The sequence below is a fragment of the Halichondria panicea genome, unplaced genomic scaffold (genome assembly GCF_963675165.1).
Source record: "Halichondria panicea unplaced genomic scaffold, odHalPani1.1 SCAFFOLD_46, whole genome shotgun sequence".
NCBI classification, from domain to species: domain Eukaryota; kingdom Metazoa; phylum Porifera; class Demospongiae; order Suberitida; family Halichondriidae; genus Halichondria; species Halichondria panicea.
In genome coordinates, this window is record NW_026986602.1 from 1 (window position 1) to 15389 (window position 15389).

The 15389-nt window shown below is 41.5% G+C and overlaps 2 protein-coding genes, 1 long non-coding RNA gene and 1 pseudogene across 4 annotated transcripts; all 4 read left to right on the forward strand.

Annotated features, from left to right (window-relative positions):
- The first annotated feature begins 2084 nt into the window (after positions 1 to 2084).
- LOC135351994 (uncharacterized) lies at positions 2085 to 3260 on the forward strand. Its single transcript, XR_010399554.1, has 3 exons — positions 2085 to 2308; positions 2851 to 2958; positions 3015 to 3260. It is a non-coding gene; the product is annotated as an uncharacterized LOC135351994 (long non-coding RNA).
- A 3587-nt stretch (positions 3261 to 6847) lies between these two features.
- On the forward strand, positions 6848 to 8642 carry LOC135351989 (uncharacterized). The gene is made up of 2 exons (XM_064551084.1): positions 6848 to 7246; positions 7300 to 8642. The coding sequence occupies exons 1-2, from the start codon at positions 6848 to 6850 to the stop codon at positions 8638 to 8640; spliced, it is 1740 nt and encodes a 579-aa protein (XP_064407154.1). The 3' UTR covers positions 8641 to 8642.
- LOC135351991 (uncharacterized) lies at positions 8642 to 10722 on the forward strand (annotated as a pseudogene).
- Positions 10723 to 12312: 1590 nt separating this feature from the next.
- LOC135351990 (uncharacterized) lies at positions 12313 to 14399 on the forward strand. 2 transcript variants are annotated; one of them, XM_064551085.1, is made up of 8 exons: positions 12314 to 12704; positions 12757 to 12824; positions 12875 to 13032; positions 13086 to 13229; positions 13286 to 13462; positions 13516 to 13801; positions 13856 to 13978; positions 14029 to 14399. In XM_064551085.1, exons 4-8 carry the CDS (start codon positions 13173 to 13175, stop codon positions 14271 to 14273), a joined length of 888 nt encoding a protein of 295 aa, XP_064407155.1. In that variant the 5' UTR covers positions 12314 to 12704; positions 12757 to 12824; positions 12875 to 13032; positions 13086 to 13172; the 3' UTR covers positions 14274 to 14399. The 2 variants fall into 2 exon arrangements, with proteins under 2 accessions (XP_064407156.1, XP_064407155.1); XM_064551086.1 differs by having other exon boundaries at positions 12313 to 12704; positions 12875 to 13229.
- Positions 14400 to 15389: the final 990 nt, after the last annotated feature.

The following is a 15389-nucleotide window of genomic DNA, read 5'->3' on the forward strand; positions in this document are numbered from 1 at the left end:
GTTTCTGGACTCAGGTACACCTTTAGCCTTAATTGATGATCACTGCATGTGCACAGACTAATGGTTGCATGTGCAGACATGATCACTGCACACGCAGAGACTAATGGTTGCATGTGCAGACATGATCACTGCATGTACAGACATGATCACTGCACACGCAGACATGATCACTGCATGTACAGATATGATCACTGCATGTACAGACATGATCACTGCACACGCAGACATGATCACTGCATGTATAGACATGATCACTGCACAGGCAGAGACTAATAGTTGCATGTGCAGACATGATCACTGCATGTGCAGAGATTAATGGTTGCATGTGCAGACATGATCACTGCACACGCAGAGACTAATGGTTGCATGTGCAGACATGATCACTGCATAAGGCGATCATTGCACGTGCATGCTATCTCGGTATATTCACACCAGGACACGCCTATGTACATGCAGACATTGTTATTGAAACACACGGCGCGCCATAGATAGAAGTAGCTTATTTGTTTGAGTTAAGATCTGAAATTTGTTGTGTATGTACCTGAGTATATTGCTCATCTTTTGAGCTTCAACAGAAGTCTGGGCTACTAGTAAGTTCTGAGAAATACTGCATTTTGTTGTTTTTTGGTGGCAAATATGTTAGGAATACAACTTTCGATTTTATGCTAGTTAAGGTCTGATTTTTGAGAAGGATGTACTATAATAGTGTAAAATTCATTTGCACTAACTTACAGGAGCTAGACAAGTCTCTTCTTTGCTAGAGCGGCCCTTCTTGTCAAAAATGGTGATTTTGCTCCGTTTTGCTACTTTTGCTGACGTAGCAATGATATTCATTGATTTGTGACATCACAAATCATCTTAATTTTGCTACATCCAAAGGTCATGTGATGTCTACCTGCAAATACACAGTTGGTGTTGGTCATTCTGTGTCACAGGGGCGTGGCAATTGAGCCTTTTACGTAGGCAAATCGCCCCAAAAGTCATAAAAAGCACTATTTTTGACAAGATGGGCCGCTCTAGCAAAGAAGAGGCTAGCCTAACTCCTGTAAGTTAGTACAGATGAAAAGTACACTATTGTAGTACATACTGCTCAAAAATCTAATATAAAATCGAAAGTTGTATTCCTAACATATTTGCCACCAAAAAACAACAAAATGCAGTATTTCTCAGAACTTACTAGTAGCCCAGACTTTGATGAAGCTCAAAAGATGAGCAATATACTCAGGTACATGCACAACAAATTTCAGATCTTAACTCAACAAAATAAGCTACTTCTATTCCTAACATATTTTCGGAAGTACGCATCTTCAGACAGCCATTTTATACTGATGATGTCATGTGATGTAACAACTAGGTGGTGGTCCAATGGAAGCGCCAATAGTTGAACTTTAAGTACCTGCACTCAAATAGATCATAATTATCACTTTTACTTTAAAAGATATGCCACAAAAATATTAATGTAAAAAATGTGTACCAAAAAAAAAAATCTACTCTCTTTGGTTGTTGCACTGTACAAAAAAACTTTCTTGTTCTTTTTATGACTTTTTAACTCAGTTATATAGGGATTCCATAATCTTTCTGAAGTTATTTCTTTCTTGTATTTGCCTGGTGATGTTGGAATTTGGGTCTTCAAGGCATATCTGCATACACAAACGGTCGACATGTTCAACGTTTACCTACTAAATTGAGCAAGGTGTAACTTCTCACAAGAATGCATTCAGGTCATATAAATAAGACATTACAATGAACCTATTCCTATGCTTGGCCTATAACTAAAAATTGTGAAATTATAACCTCTTCACCTCTGCATAGAGGTACAAATAAACACATAAATTAGCGTAGTTGATACTTGAAATCAGCAACACATGTTTTTCAATCAACACCATTGTGGCTCATTACAATCACTAATGGAATACTTTGAAACACTATATACTTCTTCTAGGTTAAAGATTATTTAAACTCTGGTTCTAGGGAGAAAAAGCATACAAAAACTCACAAAAGTGTTGTAGGGTCGTCTTGAAACTCAAACTTGGACAAATTCACAACTAATGTGGTTCCAAATGATGAACACTAGAGATTTATAGGCTGGGTTGTGCCCCAGCCCAACTTTAGAAGCTGGAGAAGAGGAGTTTTAGCATAGATAGTGTAGTAAGAGGGATTGGAAACGGGATCACGTGGGCTTATCAATGCAATGTAATGAACTTGGGGCCTTGCGAACAATCCAGGCTGCGCATAACGCAGCTATAAGCGCTAAATCACGCCCGTCCAGAGATACAAAGACAAGGTTTTCTCCGGTTCTAGGACAAAGGTAAAGCACTAAAACTAGTAGCAGTATTTATTAGAGCCTCTCTTACCATGTAGATACTTATTATTTATTGGGACCTTATTTACCAGTATATCAGAAATTGGCGGCATTTTCAAACTGGAATGACTTTCTGTACCTATATCTTTTTTGTTATACAAGCAATATTAAAGATTGATGATGTTGTTTATAGAGAATTAGGTAAGGAATGAAATGGTGTTGAGTTGGCCCTGCTAAGTACTAAGAAAAGTTCACAACATGGTGACAAAATGACAAATTGACCTAAATTTATGTCCACTTTTCCGTACCTCTCTTTGGCATATAATTTGTCGTGAGTATTTCTAAATGCCTTTATATTATAGTGAGTGCTGTATATTGTGCAATAGACACCTTCATTTGACTGAACAAAGCCTTATTTTGGCAGTAGCTGTGATGTTTAGTCTACATGTATATTTACAAATTGACGTAAGTACATGTATATACTGGTCATATGTTATTATGTTACTACCGTCTTGTTTACGTACCCATGGGTGATATATATACTATAGGGTTGGAGAATGAATACCTGGACGACTGGGATACTGGGAAAAATCTGTTTCTAGCCGTAAGGAGCTTAAGATGCTGTAGTGATGCCATAAGGACTGAAGTTCAGTCAGGTACGTATATATACAATGTGTATTGTAAACCTAAAACTCCCCTCGTCGCTTTGCAGTTAAATCATTCATTGACATGGTAGGGGACCTGTTCATCCTCCCTGACGCAAGTGCCTTTCTGAGTGAGCGAATCGGCTAGAACCCTCTCGAAGTGTTTAACTACATTTCTATTTGATGCACATAATTATTTTTTTACGTGTGATCAAACAACCATAATTATAACTATGAATCGAATCAACTATAATACTAAGAGTATAAGAGTGTGAATACACAATACGCTAAAGTGATCAAGCTATTAAATTGTATTTCCCTCGTAAATCATCCATTCATAGCTACAACTTTGTTGCTAAAGTCAGTGCAGTTACATGATGCTGGCACTACTAAATATTTTGAATCCTTCGTCTTCACAAACAGAGGCTTAGTGGATTCTCTCGATCTCAGTAGAGTGTTTCCCTGTATTAATTAATTAAAAGGGACAATATTAAAATGGACAAGCAAGCTATACAAATGTAGACTGGTATTTTGGACTTATACCTTCAATGCTCATCACTGCTCTTTAGCTCTAGCTCTTCTCAAGTCTCATATGCTGTCTGTCTGCTCTGTAATCTGTGCTGCCATCCCATATATATCCCAAGGTAATGTGAAGAAATTATTATTAGCTTCCGATGCAGTGAATTAACTTCCTGCGCAGCCTGCATGGACTGGCCAACAATTGCGGTCCGTTTCCAATCCCTCTTACTACACTATCTATGGTTTTAGCATGGTTTTAGTTGCCGCTGGAGGTTAACGCCCACTGCCTATTGCACTCTGAACCGTTGGAGTCATTGTCGCATGTGATCCCGTTTCCAATCCCTGTTAACTACTCAATCTATGGATCTACTAAAGTATAACGAGCTACCCAGATTCTGGGTAACTCAGTTCGCGCATGTGCACTATCACCCATGCAATAGAGACCAGGCCGTATTTTAATCGGCCTAGTCTCGAGGCTATGTAAACACTGGCATCACTGCGAACACTGGTATCACTGTAAACACTGGTATCACTGCGAACACTGGTATCACTGTCAACACTGGCATCACTGCGAATACTGGTATCACTGTAAACACTGGCATCACTGCGAACACTAGCCTCGATCCCAGGCCGAGTTTTTATAACGGTTAGGCGACTAACCGTTATAAAAGCGAAAACTCGGCCTGGGATCGAGGCTATGCGAATTAACACTGGCATCACTGTAAACACTGGCATCACTGCGAACACTGGTATATCACTGTCAACACTGCATGGCATCACTGCGAATACTGGTATCACTGTAAACACTGGCATCACTGCATGTGAACACTGGTATCACTGCAAACACTGGTATCACTGCGAACACTGGTATCACTGCGAATACCGGCATCACTGCGAACACTGGTATCACTATAAACACTGGTATCACTGCGAACACTGGTATCACTGCGAACACTGGCATCACTGTGAACCCTGGCATCACTGCGAACACTGGCATCACTGTACACACTGGCATCACTGCATGTAATTATTGCGTAGGTGGGACTCTGTAATTATTCACTCTTTATGGATCCATCTTACATGAGACATCAACCGACCTTTTGAAGGAATATTCCTCATCTCTAATTTCCCCATGCATGCTAACTCCCAACTGTTCTCACACACTTCCATTTGGCTCTTGCTTCCCAGGTGGCCTCTCTCACCACCTTCAAGTGCTGGTCCACACTGAGTGGCTCTGTAGCAAGCAATTCAAGCTGAAATCAATGCTATAAAAGTTGGGTCGTCGCCCGGTTTCCGTGAAACGAAAACTTTTGGGACAAATAAATTTTGCTGATTCTGAGAGGGAATGGATAATTCAACATCTCTAGATACTCCCAACACATCCTGCACATTCAGGAGCTAGTTAATGCAATGTACTGTACACACACAATTGTATACATATACCTAATGTTTCTCCATGTCTGCTCGATTGATGACGGAGCACTTTAGTGCTCTAATGAGGGCCGACCAGGAGGGAGGAGGGGAAGATCTCCTCATCCAGTGCTGCAACATGGCATGGAACCCAGCTTCTGCCAATTGGTGGTCACACTCAATCACCTGGACATGACAGCAATGTCTATATAATTATAGTGATGAATTTCGCTCATACATTATAATAATTATTATGATTGTCACTCTGATATCATATATATAGCGGGTTATTTTCGTAAGGTGGAAATGTTCGTATATTCGAGAATCATACAAAAATTAAAACTACGAAATTATTCTACCGCAATAATCAACGTCACTATCTTGAGCTGTACGAATATTTAAAATCATAAATGGGTATATATATAGTTCATATAAAAAAAATTTGCACCAACAAAAAATACCCGTATTCGGTTCTGAGATTTCCTACCTTTCTAGTTTTGTAGTCAATATATATCCAGCTGAATTTGTACCAGTCAGCAGTGATTGCAATGACTGCATGCATTCTTCACTTTATCTAGTGGTAGCAAGTCTTCTCCTGCATGTGCATGGTGATGAACCATGAGGTCACAACTTGTCATTTAAAATATACAAACCTGCATGTATCGTCTGTAGCTGTGAATACAGAGAGATCAGCCTCGCTGTGAGCCACATCCGCTAGGTCCTGCATGCATGGGAACAAATAATGTGTAAATTAAGACACATAAACCACAAAAAACGAACTATATATACGAGAAAATGAATTCTATATACTCACCATGCAGAGAAATTCTCCCAGCGAAGACGCTGTACTTGTTGACTGCAGACAACTGTAAGTTCCTTCAGTCTCACTCCTCCACAACTCAAGGGCCTGGACCACCTCCTGTCTGGAACTTACCGACTGAATGTTGACATTAGAAGGTCGAGAGAATGGCTAAGGATTACTCTGAACCGGCATGCAACTGTTTCAAGCAACTCGATCCACATCTTCATTCCTGTCAAAGGGTCTCTCTCTATGGAGTGCACGAATATCCATACACTCCTGGCCCTAATAATTTTATGCCTCGGTGCGCATGCGCAAGCGAGGTATACGGTAGTGTGTTTGTGTGTCTGTGGGTTGTTTCTTCATGTAAGCCTCACGAAAGGTGCTGACTCAGCATGCTTACTGTGTGAAAATGTATGGACATGCGCGTATCTATTAGTAGTGTGAGGTGTAGTGTATTTGCATTCAGTTGCGTGCATGGTCGCTGTTGGAACTAGCACTGATGGAACTTCTGTATGGTACTGATCGTTTATTTCACTTGTAGTCTCAGTATTACAATGTTTTCTGTTTTCGTATAATTAGAATCACAAAATGATAAAATGTGTTGAAGTGAATTTAATGATGAGTTGTTGCAAAGTGTGAAACTAACTAACTAGCCTTATTAATACAAGAGAGTCGGACCTACTAACATTTGGTCCTTCGAGCAGGATAGTTGTCGTCGAAATCATGGAGCTTGTCCTGCTCTCTATTTGGAAACGTGGACTGTTGGCTTGTTGACCACGTGTTCACTTGATCGCACGTGCAAACTCAGTACTCAACCCGGATTCTCTCGTTTGTAAAAATTCGTTTACTCATCCTGGATCTCTCTCATACGTCGATCATTTACTCATCCTGGAAACTCATCTTACTCATCCTGGATCTCTGTCTGAATTATTCGTGCAATTCTACGCAACGTTACTAATCAGTATAAATCGTTTATTCGTAATTGCACGTACAATTCAACTCTCCAAAATCGAGTCGTGCAATTCTACTCTACTCAACCGATTTCGTTGTCATAATCGCACATAGTAATGTCTGAGGCTGATCGACGTGCGTTCTCCTCACATAAGAAGAAGCGAGGCACAACTCGAGCCTCCATCACCCGAATTAATACACGATTGCGGGAACTAGAAGATGCCCCTGAATGCCCCTGATTTGCCTGCTACTATTAGCCATGCACAACGACTTATTGCAAAGCTTAAAACACTAAGTGAAGAGTTTAAAGTGCACCACTTCGCTGTAATTGACTTTATTGATGATGAAGATGAAGAAGAACTGGCTAGTCAGCAATTGATGTTGGACACCTTAGACGATGATGTTGCTCAGATAACTGCTAGACTGGAAGAGCTTGCTGCCAGGCGACCCCCAGCAGTTGACAAAGTAGCAAACGTGACCTTCAAGCGTTTAAAATACCTAGAGCGAGCATTTGCTATTGTTTCAGAGAATCTCTCCTCACTTGATACTGGAGACAACACGTGTCTACTTCAACAACACCAAGAACACTTACAAGACTTGAAGAAAGAATTGTCTGACGTTCATCAGGAGTATATGTCAGCTGACCATGAAGATACTGGAGAGTTTGATAGCATGTTGGACATGTTAAAAGGAGCACACTTCACTCTCTCTCTACAGGTTCGGAAGCTGCTCAGATCTGTAGACTCAGCTACACCTCCACCACTTATAGATACTTCGAAACCGGTGAAACTACCAAACCGGTGAAACTACCAACGTTAGAAATCCCCACGTTTGATGGTAGTATTCTCAATTGGACAACGTTTTGGGAACAGTTTGATATCTCCATCCATTCCCGTTTTGACCTAGCTACAGCCGAGAAGCTTGCATATTTGAGAGATGCTCTCAAGAATGGAAATGCGAAAGCTTCGATTGAAGGACTCAGTAGATCTGGAGAACAATACGAGGAAGCAATCGCTTGTCTAAAGGACAGGTACGATAGACCTAGACTTATCCATCAAGCACACGTACGAAAGATTGTTGAAATCCCCTCACTCAAGGATGGCAATGGGAAAGAGCTTCGTCGACTCCATGATACTGCTCAGCAACACTTGAGAGCACTAAAGGCACTTGGACATGAGCCTGACCCAGCATTCATCACTTCTATGATTGAACTCAAACTTGATGGCCAAACCATGTTCGAATGGCAGCGTCATAGTCAAGAATCCACTGATGTACCACCGTACAAAGACTTGTTGGCCTTTATCAATCTACGTGCACAAGCGTCAGAGAGCTCCTCAGACCTCGTGAAGAAAACTCCTAGGAGTGAGCCATATACCAGGAAATACGCTAACCCTCCAAGGCACGTTGCCTCGCACTCTGCAAGTCTCAACAACGACTGTGTAGTTTGCAAAGAGAAGCACCCCTTGTATCTTTGCACAAAGTTCAAGTCCATGACACACGATGAGAAAAGAGTAATTTTGAAGTCAAATTGTTTGTGTATGAATTGTATGCGATCAGGACACTTTGTGAAGAACTGCAAATCGTTACACAAATGCCACGTTTGTCAGAAACCTCATCACACCTTACTTCATGTGGAGAAAACTGATTCTCCTTCAGATTCCCTTAATGTCTCATCTAATACTGTTATGAAGATTCGAGCAAACGCCCTTCTCATGACATGCTATGTCAAGGTGAAGTCCCCAGAGGGGTCTGTTATCACTGCTCGAGCTCTCCTCGATAGTGCCTCGTCTGCATCGTTCGTCACTGAACGATTGGCAAGAGCTTTGAACTTACCACACATTTCTGGAGTTACTGGCATCACCACAACGTCACCCCTTAAGTCTGTCGCAAGTTTCAGTATCATCACTACAAGCCCCCCAGGAGAGACCATTGATGTGGTTGCTATAGTGTCTCCGATAGTAACGTGTGATCTACCTCTATCACCTGGAACCACTTGTCTGACATTCCCTTAGCTGATCCTGATTTTGCATCCCCTGACAGAGTCGACATTCTCCTTGGAGTAGAAGTCTTTGTTGCCGTGTTGCTCGATGGCCGGCGGTGTGGCCCCCCAGGATCTCCCGTAGCATTCCAAACGAAACTTGGATGGGTCTTGGCAGGCAATACCAATGTTCCTTCTACTAAATCGACTATAGTCTCGCATCACACCCATCATGTTGCAGGTGATGATCTACTACGAAAATTCTGGGAACTTGAGGAAAATCCATCTGAAGATCTGGTATTGACACCAGAAGAAGCTGGAGTTGTGAAGCACTTTGAAACCGAACACATTCAGTCGAAATCTGGCAGATTTATTGTACCGTTGCCCAAGAAACCTGATTCGAAACCACTTGGCGAATCGAGGATGCAAGCAGTTCGTCGGTATACGCAATTCGAGCGTTCTCTTCACTCTAAGGGATTGTTCCCTGAAGTTAAGGCAGTCATAGACGAATATTTCGATATGGGACATGCCGAACCAGTTCCAGAGTCTGACCTAGACAAACCAACACAGCAAGTTTTCTATTTGCCAATACATGCCGTAATGAAATCCTCCAGCACTACCACAAAAGTTCGTGCAGTCTTCGATGCTTCGGCAAAAACCTCAACTGGAGTATCATTAAACGACAACCTACTGGTAGGACCGACCGTACATTCTTCGTTGGTGGATGTACTATTACGTTTCCGATTTCACAGAATTGCTTTAATAGCAAATGTCAGCAGAATGTATCGTGCAATCGAGCTTATCTCTGAAGACAAAGATCTACATCGGTTCGTGTGGAGAAGCTCACCTGAAGAAGTTCTCAAAGATTATCGCATGACTCGAATCACATTCGGTGTATCTGCTTCTTCCTTCATAGCAAATATGTGTGTAAAGAAGAACGCCTCTGATTATGCTCTGGAATTTCCACTTGCATCTCAGGCGGTGAAGGAATCATTCTATGTGGATGATGGTCTAACAGGTGCTGACACCATTGAAATGGCCACACAGTTACAACAACAGCTGCAGAAGCTATTTGACAAAGGTGGATTCCTGCTTCGAAAATGGAACTCGAGCGAAACTATTGTCTTGAAAGACATTGCACCTGAACTACTCGCCCAACAACCCCTGCACACTTTCACTGAAAGGGAGGACGAGTACACAAAAACTCTAGGAATAGAGTGGAATGCACATCTAGATCAATTTCGATTGATAGTCGCAAGCATCAAACAGGTCTTACAAAGCGATTCTTAACCTCTGACATTGCCAAGATATTCGATGTGTTAGGATGGATAGCTCCCGTCACTATCAAGGCAAAGATTCTGTTACGTTTGTGGGAAGAAGGTCTCCACTGGGACGAACATGTACCCGAAAACTTACGAGACGATTGGATGCAATGGAGATCAGGATTATCTCATCTCGTCAACAAATTCATACCACGTTGTTATTTCCCAAGGAATTCAAGATTGCGTTCAAGCAACTACATGGATTCTCTGATGCTTCAGAAAGGGCATATGCAGGTGTAGTTTATCTCCGTTTGGTGGACACCAATGGACGCATACACACATCTTTTGTGATAGCGAAAACCAAAGTTGCCCCTATCAAAAAGCTGACGATTCCTCGACTGGAACTCTGTGGAGCAAGACTACTTGCACAACTTCTCCATCATTGTAAAAAGGTATTCAAATTCTCTCTAGAGGACTGTACAGACAGTACAATAGTTTTGAATTGGATGTCAGGAAATCCTCGCCGATTTAAAACTTACGTAGCCAATCGAGTATCGAGCATTGTGGAACTCATCCCGTCTAACCGTTGGAATCATGTCGGTATCCTACCTTCAGAATTGCTCTCGCACAAGCTGTGGTGGGAAGGCCCCGAATGGCTTAGTCATGGCATCCAGCAATGGCCCCTCAACTACATGCTACCACGTAATCAACGAAGTTGAAGAAATTTGCTCTCATGTCTTAATAATCTCTGATCCGATCATACCCCGTGACCAATTCTCGAGTTTCACAAGGCTAACAAGAGTCACCGCTTGGGTGAAAAGATTTGTGAACAATTTCCAAGCCAAAGTGAAAAAACTGGCACCAAGAATTGGCCCCCTCAGCGTGATTGAATTGGAACAAGCTGAGGTGTACTGGCTACGTGTGTGTCAAACTGATTCATTCAGCTCGGAGATTGAAGCCCTCAAGAAGAAAGCTCATCTTCTCAAATCTAGTCGTTTGATATCTCTTCGTCCATTGATTGACGACAAACAGCTCTTACGTGTGGGCGGTCGTCAAGAAAATGCACCGTCATCTTATGACACACGGCATCCGGTGATCCTTCACGGAAGTCATCCGATCAGCAAACTGCTCATTCGCAGAGAGCACATACGTCTGCTACATGCTGGTCCTTTGCTAGTTGCTGCATCACTTAGTGGCCAATATCATTTTATTGGTGGCAAGAAGTCTATCAGATCGATCACTCGTAGCTGTGTCATTTGTCGACGTACATCTCTGAGAACTGAATCCCCATTGATGGGTCAGTTGCTTAAGGAACGAGTCACTCCTGACTCCGTGTTTGATAGAGTTGGTACGCTGGGCCAATATACGTAAAACACGGCTATGTACGCAAATCAGTGGTAATCAAAGCGTACATTTGTGTTTTCGTGTCTCTCTCCGTTAAAGCCGTACATATCGAACTCGTATCGGATCTGACATCTGAATCATTTATTGCCTGTCTAAGACGCTTCATAGCTCGTAGAGGGAAACCAACCCTTATGTGGAGTGATCATGGCACGAATTTTGTTGGAGCTGCTAGACAGATCAAGGAATTATACGACTTTCTAAGCCAAACCAAGACTTCAGAGCTCGTGTCGGATTTTTGTACAAATCAAATGGGAATTCATTCCAGAGAGAGCACCACACTTTGGTGGACTGTGGGAAGCAGCCGTTAAGAGCCTCAAGAACCATTTGAGGCGCATTGTCGGTACAGTTAAACTCACCTTTGAGGAAATGACCACTGTGCTAACCCAAATAGAAGCATGTCTCAACAGCAGACCCCTAACTCGTCTTCCGTGTGACGATAATGATGGTATTCAAGTATTGACACCTGGTCATTTTTTAATTGGCCGACCGTTGGTGGCCTTGGCCAATCCCGAATTTAAGCATCAAAATCTTACACTGCTGAAACGTTGGCACCTTTGCCAATTACTCGTGAAGCACCTTTGGGACCGATGGTCTACCGAATATTTGTCAGCTATGCAACGTGTAACAAAGTGGTTATCACCCTCAACTAAAATCTCTGCGGGAGATGTTGTAATTGCTCGAGAAGACAATACCACCCCTACTCACTGGCCCCTCGCAAGAATCATTAAGACACATCCCGGAAAGGACGGTATAGTTCGAGTAGTAACTATTCGGGCAAGTTCTGGAAGAGAATATACTCGTCCCGTCGTCAAGATTGTTCCGATACTCTACGTAAAAGACAATTAGTCTTTGGCCGGCGGTATATGTTGGAACTAGCACTGATGGAACTTCTGTATGGTACTGATCGTTTATTTCACTTGTAGTCTCAGTATTACAATGTTTTCTGTTTTCGTATAATTAGAATCACAAAATGATAAAATGTGTTGAAGTGAATTTAATGATGAGTTGTTGCAAAGTGTGAAACTAACTAACTAGCCTTATTAATACAAGAGAGTAGGACCTACTAACAGTCGCTCTGAGTCTGATTGCACTGGTTGTGTGTGCCCTAGTTAGTGTAGACTGTCAAACGTGTATAGCTGCTCTAGTTGTGCTTGGTTGTATGGAACGCCAAATAGGTCAAAAATACATCCCACTTCAAGGGGGTGTCTCACACATCTATCGGTTGCTTTGCACACATCGATCTTTACCCACTTGTACACTTTTGACATCTATTGACTACTTGACATTTATCGACTACCTGACATTTATCGACTAATTGACATCTATCGACTACTTGACATCTACTGCTACGTATACTTACATCTATCAGCTAGTTGACATCCATCAACTACTTGACATCTATCAGCTACTTGACATCTATCGACTACTTGAGGTTAGTATCCTTTTAGTGAAGTTAGTGTTACAATATTGATTTAATGTTATAGGAGATCGAGGATGCCTTACTTAAACAGGCTTTGACAGAGAGCAAGCAACCTGACACTCAACATAAATCGTAAGCTTTAAATTTCACTATAACACTTTTTATACCTGTACTGTGTGCAGTGTGATGGTCAGCTCTCTTTCTTGCTTGCTGAATGAAGCTTCTGTCTGAGTATCGGTTCAAGGAATATCATTAGATCCCAATACGACGCACTCATGTGTTAGTAGATGCACTCAGAGCTGCAAGGCGGCCTGCATTTACAAGCATCAAGACATTGACGGTTAGAATAAGGATTAATGGTGTATAAACACTCTACATTATGTTCTAATTAAGGTTCACTTTGTAAGTGAGGAAGCAGAAGATGGTGGAGGCCCATCCAGGGAGTTTTGGTGCCTGTTGGGGAAAGAGATAGCTCAGTCCATGTTTGAGGGCCATGCGAACAGTAAGGTTGTGCGGCACGATTTATTGGCTTTGCAGGTATTTTGATGTAAAAGTGTGTATGCGTAGTCGCTGACATACACTTTTTTATACAGGGTGAGAAGTTTCTTCTCGTAGGAAAATTGATGACCATGGGAATCACTCAGGGTGGTAGTGGTTTCTCCTTTTTTGGAAGTAGTCTCTACGCATACTTGTGTGGTGTTAAAATCTGTGATATTGACATACCTGATGAAGAAGTACCAAATACTAACGTCCGGATCCTTATTCAGAAGGTATATAATATTATCTATATAATTATGTGTATAATTCAACACTGTACCTGCAGATCAATGATGCTGCTGATGACAAAGACCTAAAAGATTGTATCCTTGATGAATGTGACACCATTGTGAATGCCGGGTACAGCAAGCCACTTTTTACCTCGACGCAAGCAGACAAAGTTGAGATAGTGAAGACACTAAAACTCTACTACACTCTTCTCGAGTCTTTAGCAGAGATTAACCAGCTCAAGGAGGGATTGCAAGTGAACGGTGTGGGAGAAGCAATTGTGAAGTACCCTGAACTAATGAGGCCTCTATTTGTGCACAATAACACACAAGTTCTGACTGCTGGTAAGTGTCGTGTGTAACTGGTAACCATAATTAGTTTTGTTGTAATTATTGCAGAGACCATGAAGGCCATGTTCAAAATCACCCACTTTTCACCTAAGGGCTCAAATGATCTTGCTAAAGAAGAGGCTACTTACATGCTGTTTGTAGATTTTCTGTACGATTGTGAATGTGTTGAAGGTATGAACTATAATTGCAGTGTGCCTGTTATCATTAGGCTAATACTGTAGGTGACTCGGAGGATTCTGTCAGTCTTAAGACCATTCTTTCTTTTACTACTGGTTCAGAGTCTGTTCCACCGATGGGATTTGATAACTCTTTGGGTCTGAGATTTAACGATACCAATGTGTTTCCCACGTCGTCCACTTGTGCGTTGGAGCTAACCCTGCCCTCCAAGTATTATAACAATCCAGAGGAGTTTAAAAAGAAAATGGTATATGGTATGAAAAACCATGGAGGATTTGGTTGCCTATAAGCACTGCAATAAAATGAACATATACTCTTTTTGTGTTTGACAAAACCTATTAACCCTATATCACTTTCATACTTTATCATGATTCTTTCGAACATAATTATACTCTTTTTGTGTTCTATTCACCCTGTATCACTTTCATACTTTATCATGATTCTTTCAATATCATTATGTTACATCATTCTAAATAGACAGACATCTAGCTACTAAGTCTTTGGTGCGACCAAACAACAATATGCCATAGTCATCACAAACAGCAAGTGGGTTCACCTCTTCTTTAAGCATACTAAACTGTGCATCAGACAGTGGGCAATTAGTGCTTGGGACTGCAACCCCATCTTGGGACTCGATACAAGGGAGGCCGTTCCAATCTATTCCATAATCTCCCTGTAATAATAGTTAGGAAATAATTAAACACAATGCTTATACTCTGACCCACCAGTTTCAAATACATTTTGTACATCGTACTACATGCACAGACTTCGTAAACTAATGAAGGTAAACACATCACTAATACTTACAATTGATGAATCATCCAATACTCCTTGTAATGCTGCTCCATCTGTTGTTAGTGAGGTCATTCCCTCTATCCAAAGCTGGTATGGCGTCCTATTGCCTTCAGTTCTCAATCTGTGATGGCTATAGCTCTCGCGGAAAACATTTAGTTGTTGTTGAATACGTGGAAGAAACACGAAGTGTAATGCAAATATATCCACTTCATCTGTAGGATCTAATAAACTGTTGTCTTCGAGAGCATAGAACAACCGGTAAAACATACACAGACAACCAACAAATACGTCTCTCCACAATCTTTCGATCCGTTGGTTGTGGACACTTTTCCCTACAATACAGCTACCTCTACCAGGACCTCGTTCAGGATTTGAAAGCATGTATTCTGAGACTTTAACGTTTTCGCCTCCTTTATCACACCGCACACGTGAAGGTAAACCATAACAAGAAACAGCGTGCAAAAAACACTGTAGTACAGTCTCAGATTTGTTGTTAGTAGACGCTTTTAAATAGATTGGTAATCGAGAAAAACCATCAATGCCTCCATGCACTACTATTCTCCAGCGTATTAATTTGTGGTGCCCATCTATGTGCCACAAGCTATTAGGC

Excerpts from the sequence above, each read along its gene's own strand:
- LOC135351989 (XM_064551084.1), top strand. The coding sequence starts at position 6,848 with ATGCCCCTGAATGCCCCTGATTTGCCTGCTACTATTAGCCATGCACAA. Across the intron at positions 7,247-7,299 it reads TGAAGAAAGAATTGTCTGAC|CATGTTGGACATGTTAAAAG; the intron begins GTTCATCAGGAG and ends AGAGTTTGATAG.
- LOC135351990 (XM_064551086.1), top strand. The coding sequence starts at position 13,173 with ATGTTTGAGGGCCATGCGAACAGTAAGGTTGTGCGGCACGATTTATTG. Across the intron at positions 13,463-13,515 it reads TCCGGATCCTTATTCAGAAG|ATCAATGATGCTGCTGATGA; the intron begins GTATATAATATT and ends CTGTACCTGCAG. Across the intron at positions 13,802-13,855 it reads CACACAAGTTCTGACTGCTG|AGACCATGAAGGCCATGTTC; the intron begins GTAAGTGTCGTG and ends TAATTATTGCAG.